The sequence below is a fragment of the Canis lupus genome, chromosome 8 (genome assembly GCF_003254725.2).
Source record: "Canis lupus dingo isolate Sandy chromosome 8, ASM325472v2, whole genome shotgun sequence".
NCBI classification, from domain to species: Eukaryota; Metazoa; Chordata; class Mammalia; order Carnivora; family Canidae; genus Canis; species Canis lupus.
The window spans coordinates 70,567,602-70,589,090 of NC_064250.1; the positions used below are offsets into that span (position 1 = coordinate 70,567,602).

Here is a 21,489-nt window from a genome sequence, read left to right on the forward strand (position 1 = left end):
GAGCCTGCTTCTCCCTCTCCCTCTGCTCCTGCCCCCATTCATGCTTGTTCTCTCTTGCACACATTTTCTCACTCTCAAATAAGTAAAATCTTTAAAAATGTGTATGTACAAATGCCTGTGACTGCATCTCCAGCTGCCCGGGACCTCTCACCATCCCATGAAATAGACTGGGCCCCATCTGCTCTCAGCTCATGTGGCTCCTGCAAGGTGCTGTATAGAGAGATCATCATTCCCTTGTCCAGCACGAGACCAGATATAGTCCAGCTTAAATAAGAGGCAGACTGGCTCTCAACTGAAGAAGCAAACTGTTCCAAAGCTAGGAACGTTCCAGGGCCATGCTCAGTTTGGCAGCACATATACTAAAAATTTGAATTTTTCAGGGTTATTTTGGTAACTTATGCTTTTGGCCTCATACCCTGTCTTTTGACCCTAATCCCGGCACCAGGGCTGTCACGTTCTGGCTTTGGAGAGTATTTACCAGCCACCGTTACTGATGGTGACTGACCGGACAAAGCTGGGGCTGCTTATGGCCCTGAGTGCTGGTGACAGGGGACCCTCCTGCCTGCCCTAGGAAGCCTGCCACCATCCAGATATCTACTGGCCTGAGCAGCAACCAGACCAGTTTGGGAGATGTTGCCAGTTTCTCCTGGAGGTCGGAAGGCCAGGCCTCCCACCACCAAACCTTGAGAACTGGGAGGCTTGCTCTTCTGCACAGTCTGGGTGAGGGGCAGAGCTGTTTCCCTGTGCTGTCCACGTCCTTCAGAGGACACCACTGAGCTCCATGGACACAGAGTGAGTGGCATTATCCGGGCTGCACGGTGCCAGAACCACCTCTACCCGGGGTCCACAGCTCCCATCTCCCTTCCAGATCAGTGCAGCCCTCCCAGCACTGGCTAGCTGGCTAGACTACTGCAGGTCTCTGATGTGCCCATTTGGGCTTCACTGGGGTGGTGGCCATCCTTTCCAGGAGAGAAAGTCAGCTTTGGTGGGATGAAGGCTTGGTTTAAGAGACCTGACCCTAGGCAGGTTCCAGGATCCTGGGTGAGCTGCTGGGTTCCCTGTAAACCTTAATTTCTCACCTTCCTAATGGGAACAGCAGTCCCCAGCACAGAGAGATGATGCAAGGAAGCATCCTGTGTAAACATGAGCTTCTTGGGCAAGTGTCCTGTGCAGGGTCCCTGTCGAGCCAGCATTAGCTGCATTGCTTTCCAGGTTCATGGGGGCTGTCTCACCAGGTGCCTGATTGGGTGTTGGTGGGAAACACTGCCTTTCTGGGCTCTAGGTTTTGTTTATTTATATGGGTTGCTAGCAGACACTGAAATGATGGATAAATGATCTTTTACCATTTTCTAAATGTAGGAGAATGCAGCATGTCCTGAGTTGGTAGGTTTCATGTTGGGGCAGAAGAGGCGGGTAGGAGGTCATGTGAAAGATACTGGTCTCCCACTGTCCCAGGGTCCGGGGCAGTAAAAGGCAGGCAGGCACCACCAGGCCTTGTGTTATTGGGCCCTCTCCGGGATGAGCTTTGTAGCCTGTGGGACAAAAAGGTGAATCCGGTGATTTTCTTAAATTATTATTTAAATGCAGGAATACAGATTTTAAGTTCAGCTGTGTGCTCCCTGCCCAGAGCCCCACATGTGAGTGTCCATGGCAGGTTGTCATCAGGCAGCAGGCACCAAATAGTAGTGAATAGAAAGTGTAGTGACCTACTGCAGGAGCCACCTCATGGCACCAGGTGGGCCCACCTCCCCCGTGGTCGCCAGATCTGTCTTCCTAAAACAGCAGGGGTGTGCCCTCAATGTGAAAGGGCTCCACATCGCACCAGCTTCAGGGTGGTGCCCAGGGCCATCACAGCAGGCCCACCAGCCATGGCTCTGCCCCTTGTGCCAGGCCCCTTTGTGCATAGTGCGTGCTTGTCTTGCCACGGCCTAGAACGTCCTCCTGGCTCCTTCCTTCCCCAGCTTCCCCAGCTCTTCTTCCTTCCGGCCTCTACCCCACCACTGGCTTCCTTCAGTTCCCATTCCCTTGACGTCTGCCCACCATGTGCCCTGAGTGCTTTGCCCCTGCTCTGTTTCAGTGGCCCTCATAGTCTGACCTTGAGCGGGGTCTGCACACAGAGGGGGACCACTTGCTCTCCATATCCATGCCCAGAGGGACATTAGACCATCAGGGAAGGTGGTTATTACTGGTAACTAACATTTCTAAGTAATTCTGGGATATGAGTTTTGATCCTGTCTTTGGCCTCGATATTGATAATCACTAATAAAACTGCCTAACAGGCAGATTCAAGAGCGGTAAGTAGCTGCTCCACCTCTATGTTGCCACCAGCTTGTTCAGGGATGTGATGTATCTGTGCTTTTATCTTCAGTCCTGGCCTCTTCTTTACGAGTTTTCTGACATTACGAACATGAAAAATGAAACCCTGTCCTGTGGGTGCTGACAGTGTGATGCGGCCCACCTCCTGATGGTAGTGCCAGGTGATTGTAAAGTTGGGAATGTCACCAGCTTGCACATTGCAAGCAGAAATTTCGGTTCCAGGGATGACTTTAGCAAAGTATCAAGTCAGGAATGTGATTTTTTTTTTTTTTTTTTTTTTCATGAGAGAGAGAAAGAGGCAAAGACACAGGCAGAGGGAGAAGCACGCTCCATGCAGGAAGCCTGATGTGGGACTCAATCCCAGGTCTCCAGGATCACACCCTGGGCCGAAGGCAGCACTAAACCCCTGAGCCACCTGGGCTGCCCCATGATTGTGATTTCTACCTTTAATTTCTTTCTTAAGACCTAATGTCACTCTTTTCTGCCTCTACTCAAATTACCAAATCGATTGCTGCTTTGAGATGAAGAGAATTCTTAAATGTCTGGCTATTGAACCCAGTTTTAGAGACTGAATATGGAAATTTGTGATTTATTATAATCCTGGTTTTGGGAAGAAAATTTGCACCATTTAGCAGATATTTAAAATGCTGATAGCATTTCATTTCCCATTAATATGTGTGCTGTCAGGCATTGGAATGTTTAGCAAACGAATGCAATTTTGTAATTTAATTCATCTGGTCACAACATTTAATGAGGAAATATTTAGTGTCAGTTTTTGCCTTTAGGTAGGTAACAAATAGGATTATGGTAGCAGTAAATTATGCAGAAAATTGTTTAATAAATCCTAAAACACCAAATAAATGTTACTTTTTGTTCTAAAATATATGTTTAAAAGTAATCCAGGGGATCCTTGGGTGGCTCAGCGGTTTAGCGCCTGCCTTTGGCCCCAGGGCGTGATCCTGGAGTCCTGGATCAAGTCCCACATCGGGCTCTGTGTGTGGAGCCTGCTTCTCCCTCTGCCTGTGTCTCTGCCTTTCTCTCTCTGTGTCTCTCATGAATAAATAAATAAAATCTTAAAAAAAAAAAAAAAGTAATCCTAGGGGATCCCTGGGTGGCTCAGCGGTTTAGCACCTGCCTTTGGCCCGGGGCGCGATCCTGGAGTCCCGGGATCAAGTCCCGCGTCGGGCTTCCGGCACGGAGCCTGCTTCTCCCTCCTCTTGTGTCTCTGCCTCTCTCTCTCTCTCTATGTCTATCATAAGTAAATAAATAAATCTTTAGAAAAAAAATAAAAAAACAAAAGTAATCCTAAAGGGGAACTGTCTCCTCTGTTGAATAAAGTAATTAAAACCTTTTTTTTTTTAATAGAAAAAGCAAAACGGGGAAAGGCAGGAAAATTGTAGTGTGTCTGTGTTCATCGGGCTGGTAATGTAGTAGCGGTCCCGAAATATCAGCGACTTACCACAATGAGTGTTGCTTCCCCGGTGCCACAGAGTTGGCTCTCTACCTTTGGCTCTCAGTCTCTTAGAATTGTGTCCACTGGGCGGCAGCTTGCTGGTGCCGCTGCTGTGCTCTGTGGCTTCCTTCTCTTGTCACTACAGCAGGGGACAGCTGAAAGACCCCTTGCCAGCTCTTTATGCTTCAGTTCAAAAGTGGCTGATCGCTTCTGCCTACAGCCCATTGTCCGGACTAACGACGGGGCCCCACCTAACTTGCAGGGACCTCGGAGAAGCCTGGAATGTTTGGGGAGGGCAGGAGTCTCTGCCCCTGTCCTGACCATCTCAGCTAATACAGTCTCTTATACTGTACTCCGGCGGGGGAAGGGGGGGGGCCTCTGTGAGGAAGGAAAATGCAGAAGAGCCTTCAGGTAAATATTTTCTTTTTGACCTGTGTCTTCAGTTCAGAATAAGCTATCATCTATACTGACATGTATATTCTAGTAGCCTTTACTTTTGTCCTGAAAGAATATTCCTGTAACTTGAACGATGTGTTCTGGTGGCGGTGTTGTTAGGTACTACTAACGGAGCTGCTGGCCTGGTGTGTCCCTGTCACCGTGGAACTTTTCTCACCATCGCCACTGCCTGGAGTTCCTATTAGGGCAAGTTGAAGACTCCAGCATAAAAATTAATTTTCATTTAACATTTTTTTTAAAGATTTTATTTATTCATGAGAGACACACAGAGAGAGAGAGAGGCAGAGACACAGGCAGAGGGAGAAGCAGGCTCCATGCAGGGAGCCCGAGGTGGGACTCGATCCCGGGACTCCAGGATCACACCCTGGGCTGAAAATGGTGCTAAACCACTGAGCCACCTGGGCTGCCCCACTTAACATTTTTAAATTAATGTTTGTTTCTCGGCTATTTCTGTGATTTACGGCTGAAGGAACTGTATTTCGATTGGTACAAATCTTCTGTGTCATGTTAGAGCTCTAGAAGTCCATTTGAACTCTCGGGTAAGATATTCTATAAAAGATTAAGGAAGAAGAAACTACAGTTAACTTCAACATATACACAAAAGGATACTAAGGATTTTTTATGTGGTGGTCAGTTAATACTTTTCAGCTGGTGTCATAACTGAAGGCACCTGATAAGACTTCCACCTAGCAGGATCCATGCTTGTACTTCAGTGCAGATTTTTGGGCTGCCCTCTGCTACCAGCGACAGGTGTGAGCTGGCCAACAGGAGCATGACCACAGAACATGGCTGTACCACCTTCTTCCCCACTGCTTTTAAGTCAAAATGACCCACCAAGGGATCCCTGGGTGGCTTAGCGGTTTGGCACCTGCCTTCAACCCAGGGTGTGATCCTGGAGTTCCAGGATCAAGTCCCATGTCAGGCTCCTTGCATGAAGCCTGCTTCTCCCTCTGCCTGTCTCCCTGCCACCCCCCTCTCTCTGTCTCATGAATAAATGAATAAAATCTTTAAAAAAAAAATGACCCATCAAAATGACAAACTCAGCAGAAAACAGTCAAGAAAATGAAAAGGCAAGCCACAGACTGGGAAGAAAGATGCACAATGTGTATATCTGACAAAGGACTTGGATCCAGAATATACAAAGAAATCCTCTAACCCAGTCATCAAAAGACAAACTGTTTAATTTGAAAAATGGGCAAAAGACTTGAATAGGCATTTCACAAAAGAAGATAGACCCTATAAGCACGTTGTGCCCCATAAGCACATTAAAAGATTCTCAGCACCATTAGTTACCAGGGAAATGCAAATTAAAACCATGATGAGATACCTCTTCACACCTACTAGAATGGTGCCAAGACCAGGTGCTGGTGAGGCTGTGGGCAGCCAGCATGCACAGCTGGTGGGCATGCAGAATGGCAAATGTACATCTACCCCGTGGCCCTGCACTTTCACTTCCAGGTACCATTCAAGAAAGATAACACACGTTCACAAAAAAGTCATCCATAGCAGCTTTACTCCTGATCACAAGAAGCGGGCGTGACTAAATGTCCATCATCAAGTGGTTGGATAAACTGAGTTATTGGCATGCAGTGGAGTAACGCTCAGCAACATGAAGCAACACGGTTCCACTGGGTGACTGAAGCCAGATCCCAAAAGAGTTCAGGCCCATGATTGCTTATTTGGACCTCTAGACCAGGCTGCCCTAACTCATGGCGACAGAAGTAAGGAGTGGGTGCCTTGGGACCAAGGGAACTGACTCGAAGGGGCCCGAGGGAACTTCCTGGGGTGATGAAAATGTTCTGTAACTTGACAGGACATGGGTGACCTGGGTATATTTATCTGTCAAAACCAACTGAACTGAACATGTCCCATCTGAGCCTTCACCAGTGTCCCAGAGGGCAGATAGCTGGTGTGGAAGAGTTGAGCTGGCCTGGTTTCAGACCTTTGCCTCCTGGCTTTGCCGCATCCTTGCCCTGGGACCTTGGGCAAGTCTCTCCATATCTGTGTCCCGACAGCCTCGTGTGTGACTTGAGATCAGAGTCACCATGCATCACTATTGCAGGTTTTGAAGTGAGGCTATCAGACTGAGCTGCACCCTGCCCCACGGCAGCTTCTCTGTGACTACCGGTGCTCTTGCAGGTAGACTAGTAATCGAGTGTAATTTCTCTTCAAAGCCCCCACACATTTCCTTTTCTCTTACAATTGACTTAATCAACCAGGAGAAATGTGAAGAGAAACATGAAGATTCTAGGAGACTTAGCTGGTTCATATGAATTCTCATCAGGATCAAGATTCCTAATAAAGAGGCATTCCCTCCCCCAGATGCAGAATTTGCTGCTGGTAGGCGTGTACGTGATGTAGCTAATGCTGAGGCCCGTGCAGATATTAATCTGTGCTTAGCAGCTCGGGGCCCGTGCCACCAGCATCCTGACTGCTCCGCTGGCGGTGCCCGAGAGCATGCCCACTGGCGCCAGGCAGGTGGCGGGGCAGCCGGAGGCCTCAATAACCCCTGAGCTGCGCTGCCCTCAGATAAAACACAGTCCGCCACAAGTGCAGCCTCACCTCTTTCTTTGAAGGATAATATCAAAGTCCATAGATTAAATGAAGGATTTGTCATTTTACAAAAGTAATTAGTGTGTGGATTTTTCCTTTATCTACAGGAGCTATAAAACTGACGAGCTTGGCATGTGGAAACCAGCACATCTGGGCCTGTGATTCTAGGGGTGGAGTTTACTTCCGAGTGGGAACCCAGCCTCTAAATCCCAGTCTGATGCTTCCAGCCTGGATAATGATTGAGCCACCTGTCCAGGTAAGCAAAACTTAACTGATACCAAGCTGCTCCTCAGTAAGACAGAAGCTGTGAGGATGCAGTTCCTGGAAGCGGGACCATACCCGCTTGTATAGGCCTCTCAGCAAGTGGGGGAAGAGGCAAGTGTCCCGGGAACAAGGTGCGTGTGGTTACTCATTGGCATCCCAGTTGTGGAATTTAGAACTGAATATCTTGTTAAAGATGATCTGAAAATAAATAAATAAATAAATAAAATATAAAGATGATCTGAGTCAACACTTAAGATTTTTTTCCTCTCAAAATAAAAATATTGTAACTTTTCACAAATTGAACATCGTTTTTTAAAAGAATAAAATCGGGCACCCGGCTGACTCAGTCGGTAGAGCATGCGACTCTTGATCTCGGGGTCGTGAATTCAAGCCCTATTTTTAAGTAAGCATAGAGCATAGAGCTTACTTAAAAATAAATAAAATAAATATAAAATAAAATAAAATAAAATAGTACCCAAAAGTATAGTGAAGAAATAAAAGGTCACTTAAAAATAAATAAAATAAAAATAAAAATAAAATAAAATAGTACCCAAAAGTATAGTGAAGAAATAAAAGGTCACTTAAAATCTCACCATGGAGGGGATCCCTGGGTGGCTCAGCAGTTTCGCGCCTGCCTTTGGCCCAGGGCACGATCCTGGAGTCCCGGGATTGAGTCCCGCGTCGGGCTCCCGGCATGGAGTCTGCTTCTCCCTCTGACTGTGTCTCTGCGCCTCTCTCTCTCTCTCTTTCTGTGTCTATCATAAGTAAATAAAAATAAATCTTAAAAAAAAAAAATCTCACCATGGAGACCATGTCTTGCCATCTTTTTGTGAATGCCTTTCCTGGTTGGTTGAAATTCTGTTTCCTGTCCCCTCCACCCCCATACTCCCCCCCCCTGTCATGTTTCAGCTCACCTAGTATTCTGAATGTTTTTCTTCTTTCGACTGTTTCCACAATTCATAGCAGAAGCAGAAGCCTGATTTGAGGACACTATTTAATTACCCTTAAAGACTGAATGGGCCTGGTTGCTATACTAGATACATTTCTGTTACAATTTATAATGAGGGGGGCTGTGATTTTGTGAGTGTTATCTGCTCCAACTCCTGCTAGTCCCTACTTTGTGACCTTGTTGGGAAAAATGAAGTTGCCATCTGCAGGGGTGACAGTAGGGCAGGAGCAGTTGGTCCTCAAACAAACAAATGCTTGAATGGAGATTGGCAGGAAATGAAGTGTTTGGGTAAACGCCTGTGTTCATGACCATCTAAATTTTGGACATTGTGAACCCTCAGGGATAGAGTGACAGGAATCGGGGTCCAAGACACAGGGCTAGTCATGAGGACCACCAGTCCTCCCAGCAGACATGGGATGTGGGCTGAGGGGCCCTGCAGTGGAACCCAGAGTCAGGTCAGAGTTCTTTCAGGCTGCCGGTTAGTGGTCATATCCACTGTGACTATCATAAATTAAAAAAAAACAAAACAAAAAAAAAAACTAAAGTTTAAAAAAATAAATAAATAAAAATAAAAATAAATAAATATAAATGGAATTGTGCAGTATGTTGCCTTCTTTGCTGCCTTTCATTTAGCATCATGGTTACAAGTACTGTAGCATGTTGTAGCCTGTATCAGTACTTTGTTACTTTTTATCACTGAATAATATTCCATCCCATGGATGGACATTTTTTTTTTTTAAGGATTTGTTTATTTATTCATGAGAGAGACTGAGAGAGAGAGGCAGACACACAGGTAGAGGGAGAAGCAGGCTCCATACAGGGAGCCCGACGTGGGGCTCGATCTCAGGTCTCCAGGATCACACCCTGGGCTGAAGGCGGGCTAAACCGCTGAGCCACCTGGGCTGCCCGGACATTTTGTTTATCCATTCATCAGTTGATGCACATTTGAGTTGTACCCCTGTGTAAGCTTCTGTGAACATTTGTGTGTATTTGTTTGGAGTTATGTTTTCAGTTCTGTTGAATAGATACCTTTAAGGGGAAGTGCAGGGTCTGATGGTGAATGTTATGTTTTTAAATGTTTAAGGAACTGGAGCAGCTGGTTGGCTCAGTCAATGAAGCACATGACTCTGGTTCTTGGGTTGTGGGTTTGAGCCCCACATTGGGTGTAGAGATTACTTAAAATCAAATGAACAAATGAATGGTTTTCTACAGTGGCCGCATCATTTTACACCCCACCAGTAATGTGTAAGGGTTCTAGTTTCCCCACATCCTCACCAAAAATTTTTCTTGCCCGATGTTTTTTTTTGTCTTGTTTTTTAAGATTTTTTATTTATTTGAGAGAGAGTGAGCATCAGCAAGGGGAGGGGGGCAGAGGGAGAGGGAGAAGTAGACTCCTTACTGAGCAGGGAGCCCAATGTGGGGCTCGATCCCCCAACACCAGGATCATGACCTGAGCCAAAGGCAGACACTCAACCAGCTAAGCTACCCAGGTGCCTCTTGCCCAGTGTTTTTATTCTAGCCATCCTAATAGGTGTAAAAATGGTATCTCGAGGTTTTGATTTGCATTTCCCTAATAACTAATGATGAAGATCTTTTCATATGCTTATTGGTCATTTGTATATCTTCTTTGGAGAACTATGTATTCATATCCTTTGCTCATTTTTCCACTGGGCTATTTGTCTTTTAATTAATGAGTTTTAAGAGTTCTTCAGGGACCCCTGGGTGGCTCAGTGGTTGAGAGTCTGCCTTTGGCTCAGGGCATGATCCCAGGGTCCTGGGATCAAGTCCCACATGGGGCTCCCTGTGTGGAGCCTGCTTCTCCCTCTGCCTGTGTCTCTGCTTCTCTGTGTCAACTGCAAAGACAGTTTATTTATTTATTCTCATGAATAAATAAATAATTAAAATCTTAAAAAAAAAAGTTCTTCAGATATTCTAGATACTTGGACCCTTCTCAGATATATGATTTACGTATGCCTTTGGTGATGCATATATAACTGTTCCCTAATCCAATATGAAGATTATAAGGGAATACTCTGAACCTGGGTTTGCACCTGGCTTTTCTTTTCGAAATCTTATAGTTCTAGCCCTTATATTTTTTAAAAAATATTTTATTTATTTATTAGAGACAGAATGAGAGAGAGAGAGAGAGACAGAGACACAGGCAGAGGGAGAAGCAGGCTCCATGCAGGGAGCCCGACATGGGACTTGATCCCAGGTCTCCAGGATCACACCCTGGGCTGAAGGCGGCGCTAAACCGCTAAGCCACTGGGGCTCCCCTAGCCCTTATATTTAAATGTTTGGTTTACTTTCAGTTAATTTTTGTATATGGTGTGAGGTAGGTCCAAATTCGTTCTTTTGCACATGGATATCCAATTATACCTACGCCATTTATTGAAAAGACTATTCTTTTCCCATTAAATTGTCTTGGGGGGCTGTCAAAATCAATCCATCATAAATGTAAGGATTTTTTCTTTTTTTTTTTTACTTAATTCTATTTCAGTGATCTGTATGTCTATCATTAAGCCAGTGCCACATTATCCTGATAACTTAGCTTTGTTATAAATTTCAAAATCAGGAAGTAATTATCCTTTTTAAAAAAAAAAAAAAGATTTTATTTATCTATTTGAGAGAGTGAATGAGAGAGAATGAGCCGGAGGGAGGGGCAGAGAGAGGAGAGAGGGAGAAACAGACTCCCTGCTGAGCAGGGAGCCTGACAATGGGCTCTATCCCAGGCCCTGGGGTCATGACCTGAGCCCAAGGCAGATGCTTAACTAACCCAGGCATCCTGTGATTTTCCTTTGTCAAAATTGTTTTGACTACTCTGCCTCCTTTGCATATCCATTTGAATTTTAGGATCAGTTTGTCAATTTCTGCTAAAAGATGCCAACTAGGATTTTTATAGGAATTGTGTGAATCTGTAGATCACTTGGGGGAAGGGAAGTATTGCCATCTTCATAGTATCAAATCTTCTAATCCATGAACATGAGCTGTCTTTTTACTTATTTAGATCTTCTTTAATTTCCTTCAGCAGTTGTGTGATTTCAGAGTATGTGTTTTTTACTACTTTTGTTAAATGTATTTCTAAGTCATTTATTCTTTCTGATGCTGTTCTGAACGGAATTGTCTTCTCGATTCCACCTTCAGCTTGTTTGTTGCTAGGATAAGTTTCTGTATGTTGATCTTGTGTCTGGAAAACTTGCTAAACTTATTTATTACTTCTAATAACTTTTTTGTGGATTCCTTGGGGTTTATTATATACAAAAATCACATCATGTACAAATAGAGATAATTTGACTTCTTCCTCTCCTATCTAGATGCCTTTTATTTCTTTCTTGTTTAATCACCCTGGCTGGAACTTCCTATGTGGTATTGAGAAGTGAACTTGCTCATTTTGTTCCTGATCTTAGGGGGGAAATATCCAGTCTTTCACCATTAAATAATGATATTAGCTGTGCATTTTTCTAGATGCCCTTTTCAGACTGAAGACGTTCCCTTCTATTCCTAGTTGTTAAGTGGATATTTTTTTCCATGAAAGAATGTTGGATTATGTCAAGTGCTTTTTCTACATCTACTGAGATGATCATGTGGGGTTTTTGCTTTTATTAATACAAAGTATTATTTTGATTGACTTTTGTATGCAGAACCACCTTTTGTTTCTGGGATAAATCTTAGTTGATCATGCTATATAATCTTTTATATATATGTTGCCAGATTTGGTCTGCTAGTATTTTGTCAGGGATTTCTGTGTCCATGAGAGATATGAGTGTTTGATTTTTCTTTTCTTGTCATGTGTTTATCTGGTTTTGCTATCAGGGTGATGCTGGCCTCTTAGGATGAGTCAAGAAGTGTTTCTTCCTCCTGTTTTTTTGGAAGAGTTTCTCAAGGATTGGTGTTAATTATTCTTTAAGCATTTTTACAATTCTTCAGTGTAAGCCTGGGCTTTTCTTTGTGATATGTGTTTTGATTAATGATTCAGTCTCTTTACTTGTTATAGGTTTATTTAGAATTTTGTTTCTTCTTGATTCAATTTGAGTAGTTTGTCTTTCTAGCAATTTGTTCATTTCATCAATATTACCTAACTTATTGGCCTCCAGTTGTTCAGAGTAATCCCTTATAATCCTTTTTATTTCTATAAGGTTGACAGTTATGTCCCCTCTTTCATTTCTGATTTTAGTAATTTGAGCCTTCCCTCTTTTTTCCTTAGTATAGCTAAAAGCTTGTCAGTTTTGTTGATCTTGTCAAAAAACATCTTTAGGTGTTGCTGGTTTTTCTCTATTATTTTTCTGTCCCTTAGTTCATCTGTTTTCACTCTGATCTTTGCTCTTCCACAACTTGTTGTGCACAGTGTTTCACTTGCTTGTGATATTCCTCTGAGAGTCCCCAACAATGTGTGTCACACATGCCTGTAGAAGACCTAGAGTGACCAAGGCCTATAAGTGTGCAGAGTCCCAGCACAGAGCCATGCTAGCATCTGTGAAGGACTGCCAAGGGCAAGAGCAAGGCCCTCAGGACGTGGTGGCAGAGGGTTGGAGCACGCTGTTGCCTTTTCCCTTTAGACCAAAGGCCAGGATATGGGAGAGCGAGGGGCCAAGCAGCAAGCCGCTAGCAGTAGTGGACTCCAGCCAGCCTTGCCTCGCTTGGGCCCCTCTCTGCGGCCGTGAGCCACTCGGGCACCTGGCTGAGTTCTGGCTCAACCATAGGGTTACATCAAAGACTGTGAACCTGAAAATTGCTCTTCCTTTCTCTATTTAGATTCTAGAATAGCCTCTAGGAAGTGGAGCTCAAATTGGGGAGAGAAAGCTTTACTTGGAGCGCTCTATTGACTGTAGTGATCAACAGCTTTGCCCAGGAAAATAGCCAAATAGAGCAAATTCACATGAAATGGCCTCAGCTGTGTTCTAAATAAAGTAATGATTGCTAAATGGGCTGCTCAACACTCGCTGTTCCGCTGAATGGAGCCACGTTTCTGACTCCCTTAGCTTTAGTGCGCTGGAGAAGACATTCACTTTCTGTGGAATTTAAAGATACAAAACGCTTCTCAGATTGGTTCCTGTGGGAAAACAACCTCCAACTTTACACTTGCACAGGCTTCTATACCACACTCTTTCCGGCCCTGACCTACCGTAGTCCTGAATTCACCACAGGACATAGAAGTCAGAAGTATCTCTCCCCACGTGGCAGAGAAAGCCTGTGACTCGGAACCCACGAGTGGCCGGGCAGAAGCACAACCATAGTGAGTGACCAAGACCGGGACCCAGGCCCACCGTGTTGTTAGACTGCGGGGCCTGCCTCTCCTGGGACCCGCTGCTCCGTCACCAAAGGCCTGACAGGATGGGTGTGGCCATGGGGAGAGTGATGCTTCAAGATTTTTTATTTATTCATAGAGACAGAGAGAGAGAGAGAGAGAGAGAGAGAGAGGCAGAGACACAGGCAGAGGGAGAAGCAGGCCCCATGCAGGGAACCCGATGCGGGACTCGATCCCGGGTCTTCAGGATCACACCCCGGGCTGCAGGCGGTGCTAAACCGCTGCACCACCAGGACTGAGAGTGATGCTTCAGAAGCATTTAGATCCACCGTGTGGTTGGACCTGAGTATTAGAGTTTAAATGGAGTTTCCATGTTGCGATGTGACCTCTTCCCCTTTATTTTATTCATTCTTCACCTCGAGCTTCCTGACCTGCAGGTAGGATGTCTTTGCAGTTGACACAGAGAGAGGCAGGTCGTAGGTGCTAATGGGCACGAAGCAGCAGAAATCCTTCACTCTATTTCTGTTTCCTGTTATCCTCCCTGGTGAAAACCTCCCCGCTGTAGTAGTTTTGGGGTGAAGTTTTCACAAAGTACTCAAAACAAATGACTCAGTTTTCAGACTTACTAACATATGGAAGGTTTTCGAAAAATATTTATAGTTGTGATTCGGACTTTTTTTTTTTTTTTTTTTTTTTTTTTTGCTTTAGTTAGAGAAAGTTTTGTCCATATTAGAGGTAGTGCTAAAGCAAGCTCGATTGATGATGGGAATTTCACATGACTGTGGGCACCAAGGACCCCAGTAAAAGAAGAGGAGCATTTGCTTGCCCCCACCCCAGGTTGGCCCCACTTCTTTCAGGTGTGTCTTCTTTACCAGCACACTCACTTCCCTCCACCCCTGGTCCCCTCTCTCTCCCGAGCAGACGCTGCTGTTTCCTACCCCCTGGTCCCATGCCTCATGTGGTGGGACCCTGCAGCCCATCCTTCCCGTGTGGACTGCTGTCAATTCTCTAGGGCTCATTTATTCTGCCTGGATTCTAGCTCTGTAAGTATGTAAGCTTTAACAGAGAATACCGGTAAGAATGCCATGCCCACAGATCTGCCAGTGGGGATTTGTAACTTGACGTAACTTTACACATCGAGATATTTGGAGAAGTTCACACCTCACAGCAGGAAAGCTTTCCTTAGAGAAGGGTTACCATTAGAAGAGACCCTCACCTGGACTGGCCTTCCATGCATTCATCCAGGTGACAGTCATTTCAGGACAGCACTGCAGAGTCCAAGGAGATTTCATTGTCCTTACCCCTCATTGAAGGCACAGCTAAGCAGCTCTGATGACACTCTTGCTCCCTGCACCCTCTGGTGTTACCCACCAACCTGGCACAGGTCACTCTCAACAGAAGAGATGGTAGAAGGAGGGGGCACCACAGGCAGAGAGCCAAGCTCTGTGGGTACAGCAGCTTCTAAGAAGTTTGGGGTATTCTGATTAATGTCTAGTGTTTTCTCCTGAAATAAAAGTGCTAGTAGGCTTTGGGAATAATTAAAGCAGATCCCCAACACTTCATTTTGCCGGTCGTGGGTTCAATCCCTGTCTCAGGCTAATGCACAGAATTGAGAGCAAGTCAGCCTTGTCCCTAACTGGACTTTCCCAGCACAGCTTGTCCTCCAGTGGCCCTGAGCATGATCATCCTCTGGGATGGGGCACAGAGCTTCATGGGCCAGAGCAACAGACAGGATCACATTAGAGAGTCCCTGTTTTTAGTGAGAGAAAGAAAAAGACATTATCAGTTACATGTTTAGTGTCTAGGAGGTCTCTGCTCTGTAGGAGGGATGTTACTAGGATTTGCTGTGCAGGAGCTGAGTTAAACTGTGATGTGTTTATTTGGGGAAATCCACCACAACTCTTACACAATCCTCCACAGAAGAGTTTTTATTCCCGTGGAGAAATGCCCACAGCACATAGTGGAGTACAAATGTCAGTTACAAAACATGCTCAGTGATTCTATTTTCATTTTTAAAAAATGATATATACACTGTCGAGACATATAGGGAATGATACTAGTTATGTCCAGGTGGTGCTATTGTGGCTGATTTTTTTCTTCCTTTTGCTTACCTCTGTTTTCTGAAAATCTGGCAATGAAATTACACTACTTACAGAGTAAGTAGCTCATAACTCTGAATAATCTAAATAAGACTCAGTCTTAGGAAGTAATCATAAATGTTCCTAAAGCTTTTGTTGTCACACTGTTTCTAGCTGGTGCAGTGAGGCTGTGTGTAGTGAGTGAAACAGGTGCATCACCCGCCTTGTGGCCGAAAGTCCCCTTAGCAAATTACTCTAGTGGCCATTATTATAAATAATTACAGATGTACTTTGAGAAACCATTTAAAATCATGTCCTGGGGGGACGCCTGGGTGGCTCAGTGGTTGAGTGTCTGCCTTTGGCCCATGTCATGATGCTGGAGTCCTGGGATCGAGTCCCACATCAGGCTCCCTTCGGGGAACCTACTTCTCCCTCTGCCTATGTCTCTGCCTCTCTCTCTTTCTGTGTCTCTCATGAATAAATAAAATCTTAAATAAAAAAATCCTGTCCTGGTAAGGGGCACCTAAATGGCACAATTACGTGTCTGACCTTTGGTTTTGACTCAGGTCAAGATCTCAGGATCATGGGATTGAGCCCTGCATGGAGCTCCACACTTAGCACAGGGTCTGTATAGGATTGTCTTTCCCACTCCTCTGCTGTTCCTGCCCATGCTCTGTCTCTCTCTCAATTTCTCAAATAATAAATGAAAAAATCTTTTTAAAAAAATCATGTCCTGGCAAGTATCAGTAAGGAGAATTGTTCCAAATGGAGGGTGGCCCTAGTGGCTTTGGAGCTGGCCCTTGCCGCTTATCAGAGGTGGTGGCCAGTCCTGAGCCATGCCTCCTTGTGGGCCCCAAGGGTGATCACTCTCCCAGCTGTCACCAGGATGAAGGACGATGTGCATGCAGCACCCCGGGCTCCTCTCACACACCCCCGTAGATGAGGTCTGCTCTTACTGTGCTCACAAGGCCTGGAAATGCCATGTATGTGTATGTGTGGTTCCAATTTTGTAAAAAACAGAAACACGAAATTACAAAATCCCACTAAATACCTAGAAGAAACTACAACAAAGATTGCTGTTTTTGATCAAGGGATTGTGAGTGATTTTCTCAGCTTTCCATATTTTCCTATAATGGGCAGGAAATTTGTTTTCTAATTGGGGAGAAATAGGTATATTTTACAGAGCACCCAGATTTGGTGAGTCAGGTGCAGCCCTTTTGCTCCAGGACACCTTCTCAGACATCCTTGGCCCATATAAATCTGAATCCCCATGGGTCTTTCCACTCCACCCTACCCAATGCACAAAGGATTTTTAGACTGGAAAATATGTGGCCAAACCACCCCATTCCATAGGTGATGAGAGATGAGCTGGATGAAGCAAATTCCCTGGGCCCAGGTGCTCAACAGTTGTGCCCCAACTCCTCGCCCTCATCTTCAAGCAGAATGCCAGCCCCATGCTTACAGGGTTGTGGGAACAAGCTGGGGGAGAGCGGAGAAAGCACCATATCCCATAGTGGTCAGGAGCCTCTCACAGAGGCACGGTTGCTGTAAGAACGTGACCTGGGCAGGTTGGCTGGTCAGAAGGGATTCCCAGCTGAGGGAACCGTGACACATGAGCATGACCAGAGAGGCACCAGTGCGTGCGCTGGAGCAGAGGTACTGGTCACCCTGCAGGGCTACTGCAGAGCACTGGGAGACCTTAGTTTCTTGTGCCTTTCGGCACTAAGTACTTAGCAACACCCAAGTGAGAACCGGGATGGTAAGATGCAGAGAATTTATGTATGAGGAGAAGACTCAAGATGTCCTCTGGCCCAGATTCGGGCGGGAGCTGAATGAGAAAGGTTTGCAGCGAGCCCGGGAAGTTCTCTGGCCTGGTTTAGTGGACCTGTTGTGTGCATCTGTGAGATTCAGGGCTGAGGTGGAATGGAAGTGGGGGCCGAGACGTGGAATGTTTTTGGGTGAAGGAAGCCACCCCATGCTGGGATTGAGCCTTCTCTCAGTGTCTGAACCAGTCCCCTTATGTTGCCTGCTGGCCCTGTGGTGACCTCACTCGGATCTTGCTGAGCCGGCATGCTCTCACCATGCTGCAGGGGGCTTCACTCCCAGCCGGTCTGCACACAACTGCCACAGACAGACAGGCAGGAGGTGGGCATGCCGGCCTTCTCCCCAGGAGCCTGCAGGGGCCTCCGCTCTCGGAGGGGGGCGCGGTGCACTGGGAAGCCACGGTGGCCCTGCCAGCCAGGACTATCCCCACCAGAGGCAGAGCCTATTGCTTTATATCCAAAGAACCTGAACTAATACTCCTTTTTTTCTGTGAGACCAAATGACCTTGGGAAAGTTGCCCAAACTCACTGGTCCTTCATTTCCTGACCAGGTAAAGTGGAGAATGAGACCCACCCAAGGACCATCTGAGGCATGTTTTCAGAGGTCCTGGTGTGGTGTTCAGATGTCCCTGTTGGTCAGTTTTATTTATTTGTTTTTTTAAGATTTTGTTTATTCATGAAAGATACAGAGAGAGAGAGAGAGAGGCAGAGACACAGGCAGCGGGAGAAGCAGGCTCCATGTGGGGAGCCTGATGCACAGGACTCCATCCCAGAGCCCCGGGATCACGCCCTGGGCCAAAGGCAGACATTCAACCACTGAGCCACCCAGGCATCCCCTGGTTGGTCAGTTTTAATCCAAGCCACGCACATGAGTCCGTAGGTTAACGTGTTGGCTCGGTTCTACCTGTTTTCCCCTCTCTGGAGAGCTACTTCCCTTTAATATCATATGCCTGAATGACTGCTTAGGGAGCAATCTCTCGATCCTTCTAGCTCTAAGTGTTGACTCCCTGCTGGGAGAGAAGGATGCAGAGCAATTCATCATCTGGTGCCCCCGCCAGCCTGCCCACCTGCCACAGCGCCCCTTACACGCGTCCACAGTGCTGGGGTAGGGGACATGCTGCACTGCATTTCCCTGTCTGTACGACTCTTCCTTTCTCTGGACTCGATAAATGTCTCGTTCTTCCATCTAGTGTTCTATGTGGTTTTTCATATTCAACTCCACACTCTGCCGGTTGTCTCAATTTCCTCTCCATACATGTAGGCACATCTGGTTCCATGCAGTTCATCCTCTTGGAGGGATCTCTCCTGGAGGCTTTGGCTGGCCCCTGTCTGGCCCGGTCACCCGTCTACCTGGGATTGTCCTTTGCCCCCCACAGCCTTTCATGTTGGGTCCCCTCTCTCTTGGATCCCATGTCTTCCTTTTTGTTTTGGTGAGCTTTATCCTCCAACTGGTTCCTGAGAACGGCTCACGATAGGTAACTTGAAAATCTTTTGCTGGCATTTGCCCCTGGCCTTGGCTGAGTAGAGCAGTCTGGGTTGGAAATCATTTTCCTTTAGAATTTTGAAGGGTTTCCTCTATCATCTCCTGGTGTCTAGCATTGCTGTTGAGAAGTCTGAGCCATTCTGATCCCTGGGCCTTAATATCTGACCTGCTTTTCTCTCTGGAAGTTTGTAACATCTCTTTGTTGCCAGTGTTCGGAGAACAGACAGCAGTGCACCCCGGGGAGGGCCTATTTTAGCATCTGTGCTGATAGGCCTTTCAGCCTAGAGTTTGTGTCCTGCTGCCCTGTTGGCGACCTGCTTCCTGCCTCTACCCTCCGGTTTTCTCTATTTGCTCTCTTGGGAATTCCTACTTCTGTACTGTGGACTTCCTAAACCGGCCTCCACATCTCTCCCCTCTCCCATTTTCTCTTCTTGTGCTTTTGTCCTGCTTTCTAAAAGACATTCTCAGCTTCATCCTGGTGTCCATCATCGTCGCCCCCACCCACCCCCACGCCCCTGCCCCGCTGATGTTCCTGAAGTTTCTTCTTTATGGTCTCCATGCCCTGGAGTTGCCTGTTCTCTGCATCATTCTCTTCTTCGTGGCAGAGGCTTGCCTGGGATGTTGGCCGTCCTGGTTCTGAGAGTGGGGCCCACTGCTGGGAGGAGTGAGGGGCTTTGCTGGGCTCCCTGCGCGGGGGCCTGGCTGGGCTGTTTTGCTGGCTCCTCGTGGTCGGTTGCTCTTGGCCTCCTGGCCTCACCAAGGCCTTTCCTGCTCCCCCACACCTTCCGCTTCCACGGTCAGGTGCCGCCTGCCCATCTCATTCTCCCAGTGCAAAGGAGGTTTGAGCCTTTTTGAGCTCTTGTTCTCACTGTGTGTTGCAGAGGGAGTGAGAAGGTAGGTGTGTGTGTTCGTTCTGCTGTCACAGCCCAGGAGGCTGTGGGATTTCATGCTCCGCAGCTGATTCTGACACACTCGTGCTGAGAACCTGGGTAGAAGCTACCATGTTGGACTCCACACTCCGTCGTCCAGCCCACGTCCCCTGTCCACTCTCCTTTAGCCCTCAGAAATCTGAGTGGTGCTTAGGAGGATGTGGTTCCCTTTACATACACATCCAGGGTTTGGTGAACTCAGTGCAGCTGCCCACAAATGAAGGTAGAGGACCTCCGGAAATGGTGTCTGATGCTGTTGGAATAAGAGCCCCAACTTGAGGAAAACTCAATTTTTGGCTACTTCCTTTATTTCTTCCCCATGCTGCCCTTTTTCCTGTAGCTCATTTGAATAGAGGTTGTGCTTGAGCTCTCCCCCTCAGGCCCCATTGTGAAGAAATGTGACCCTTCTCCGGGATAGCTGAGTCTCAGCCTTTTCCTCATTTTGGAAGACTGCAGTTCCCTGTAAAGGACCGCCGGGTACATGGGCTTCCAGGGCCCACAGCAGCCCCCTTGTCAATCTGCAACATGCACGTGACCACATGGACTCAAGGACCCTGTCCCATGTCCCAGCCTGACAGGCATGTGCCCCACATGACTGTGAGCACCAGGAAGGGTCTGAACGCCAGCCAGAGGCACAAAGCCACAGGGTCCCTTCCTGTGGGCGTCACTCCTCTGGAGGGCCAGTCCCGAAGCCTGCCTGTGCAGCAGCTGGTGAGCAGGACCACGGTGCTAGGCATACCCTGAGCGGCTGCCATGAGATCAACTATCAGAGACACCGAGGGGCCAGTACAGCTGGGATAAAGTTTCTGCAGACTTCTCATGTCACTACAGCACTAGAACCCTGACTAAGCACGGCACAGTCGCCAGGCTGGTGTCAGTGATGGGGTTTCGAGTGGTAGAAAGAGTGGCTACAATCGGCTTTGCCAGCCCCCACTCAGGAAGGAAAGAACATGACAGTTGCCCAGGAAAGCTACCTCTGATCATTTTTGTTTAGGATATCCGCCTGCGATTAGCAGATTCCAGGTCACACTTCAGACCAGATGCAGAGGTGTAGGAAATCGCTGGAGCCAATGCAGGAGTGGCACAGGAGAGGGCCTCTGGCTTTGCAGTCGGCCGACCAGAAGTGAGAAGCAAGGGAGCCTTTCTGCCATCCAGAAACCCAGAACCAGCCTCTGATATCCTCACTCAGCTAGACCAGCAGTTTTCAAACATTTTTAGCAATGGAACTCATTCTTCAAATAAAATCTTACACTTCAGCCTGATGTGTTCAACAAGTAACAGCAGAGCTGCTCCCATAAAACTGCCCAGGATGCCTTGTGCAGCAGCCCTGAGGCAGTGAGGACAGAGGATTCGGCAAGGCAGGCCCCACCTGCTGCGTCCCAGCATTAAGAGCACGAAAACCCAGAGTCAGGAGCCTGGCAGATGATCTGGCTTGCCCTCTACCCAAGGACACAGAGCCTGAGCAGGAGGGTCACACGCTGAGTGGGGAGCAAAAGACACCAGGGTCCAAGCCTCAGACCCTCGGCCCTCACTCTCCCTGAGAGTCTACTCCTGCTTTAAATACAGGCCTATTAGTATTGGTGTCTGATTTTCAAGTTTATCTGAGTTTAGAAGGAATAGACCAGAAGCAGGAAGAGGATCTGCAACAGAGGAAGACACAGAAGACCTCAAATGAGCACACAAAAGTCAGAACATACAAGAACCGTGGGGTCATGTGACAGAGAAACAAACAAACCCCCTGGGTCAGCGGCCCCCGAGAGCATCACTGCAGCAGCATCCGGTGTACTCGGTCCACACCGAGGAAGAGTCAAGGTCACAGAATGTGTCACAAATGTGAGGTGGATTGAGGATTCATTGAGACAGAGATATTGGGAGGAGCAAAGGGGAGGAGTCTGGAAGGTGGTGGCCAGAGGGTTGGTCACTGCCCCCTGCCAGGCATC

At 47.0% G+C, this 21,489-nt stretch overlaps 1 protein-coding gene and 1 long non-coding RNA gene across 3 annotated transcripts in view; one reads left to right on the forward strand and one right to left on the reverse strand.

Annotated features, from left to right (window-relative positions):
* Positions 1 to 21,489, forward strand: part of TECPR2 (tectonin beta-propeller repeat containing 2) — a 102,555-nt gene that overhangs the window by 65,036 nt on the left and 16,030 nt on the right. For both annotated transcript variants that reach the window (XM_025443084.3, XM_049113502.1), the window contains one exon: positions 6,886 to 7,034. In XM_025443084.3, coding sequence (XP_025298869.3) covers positions 6,886 to 7,034 — 149 coding nt within the window. The remainder of the gene's footprint in view (positions 1 to 6,885; positions 7,035 to 21,489) is intronic.
* On the reverse strand, positions 5,389 to 7,794 carry LOC125755618 (uncharacterized). The gene is made up of 2 exons (XR_007412579.1): positions 7,636 to 7,794; positions 5,389 to 7,240 (listed from the first exon to the last, which is right to left on the reverse strand). It is a non-coding gene; the product is annotated as an uncharacterized LOC125755618 (long non-coding RNA).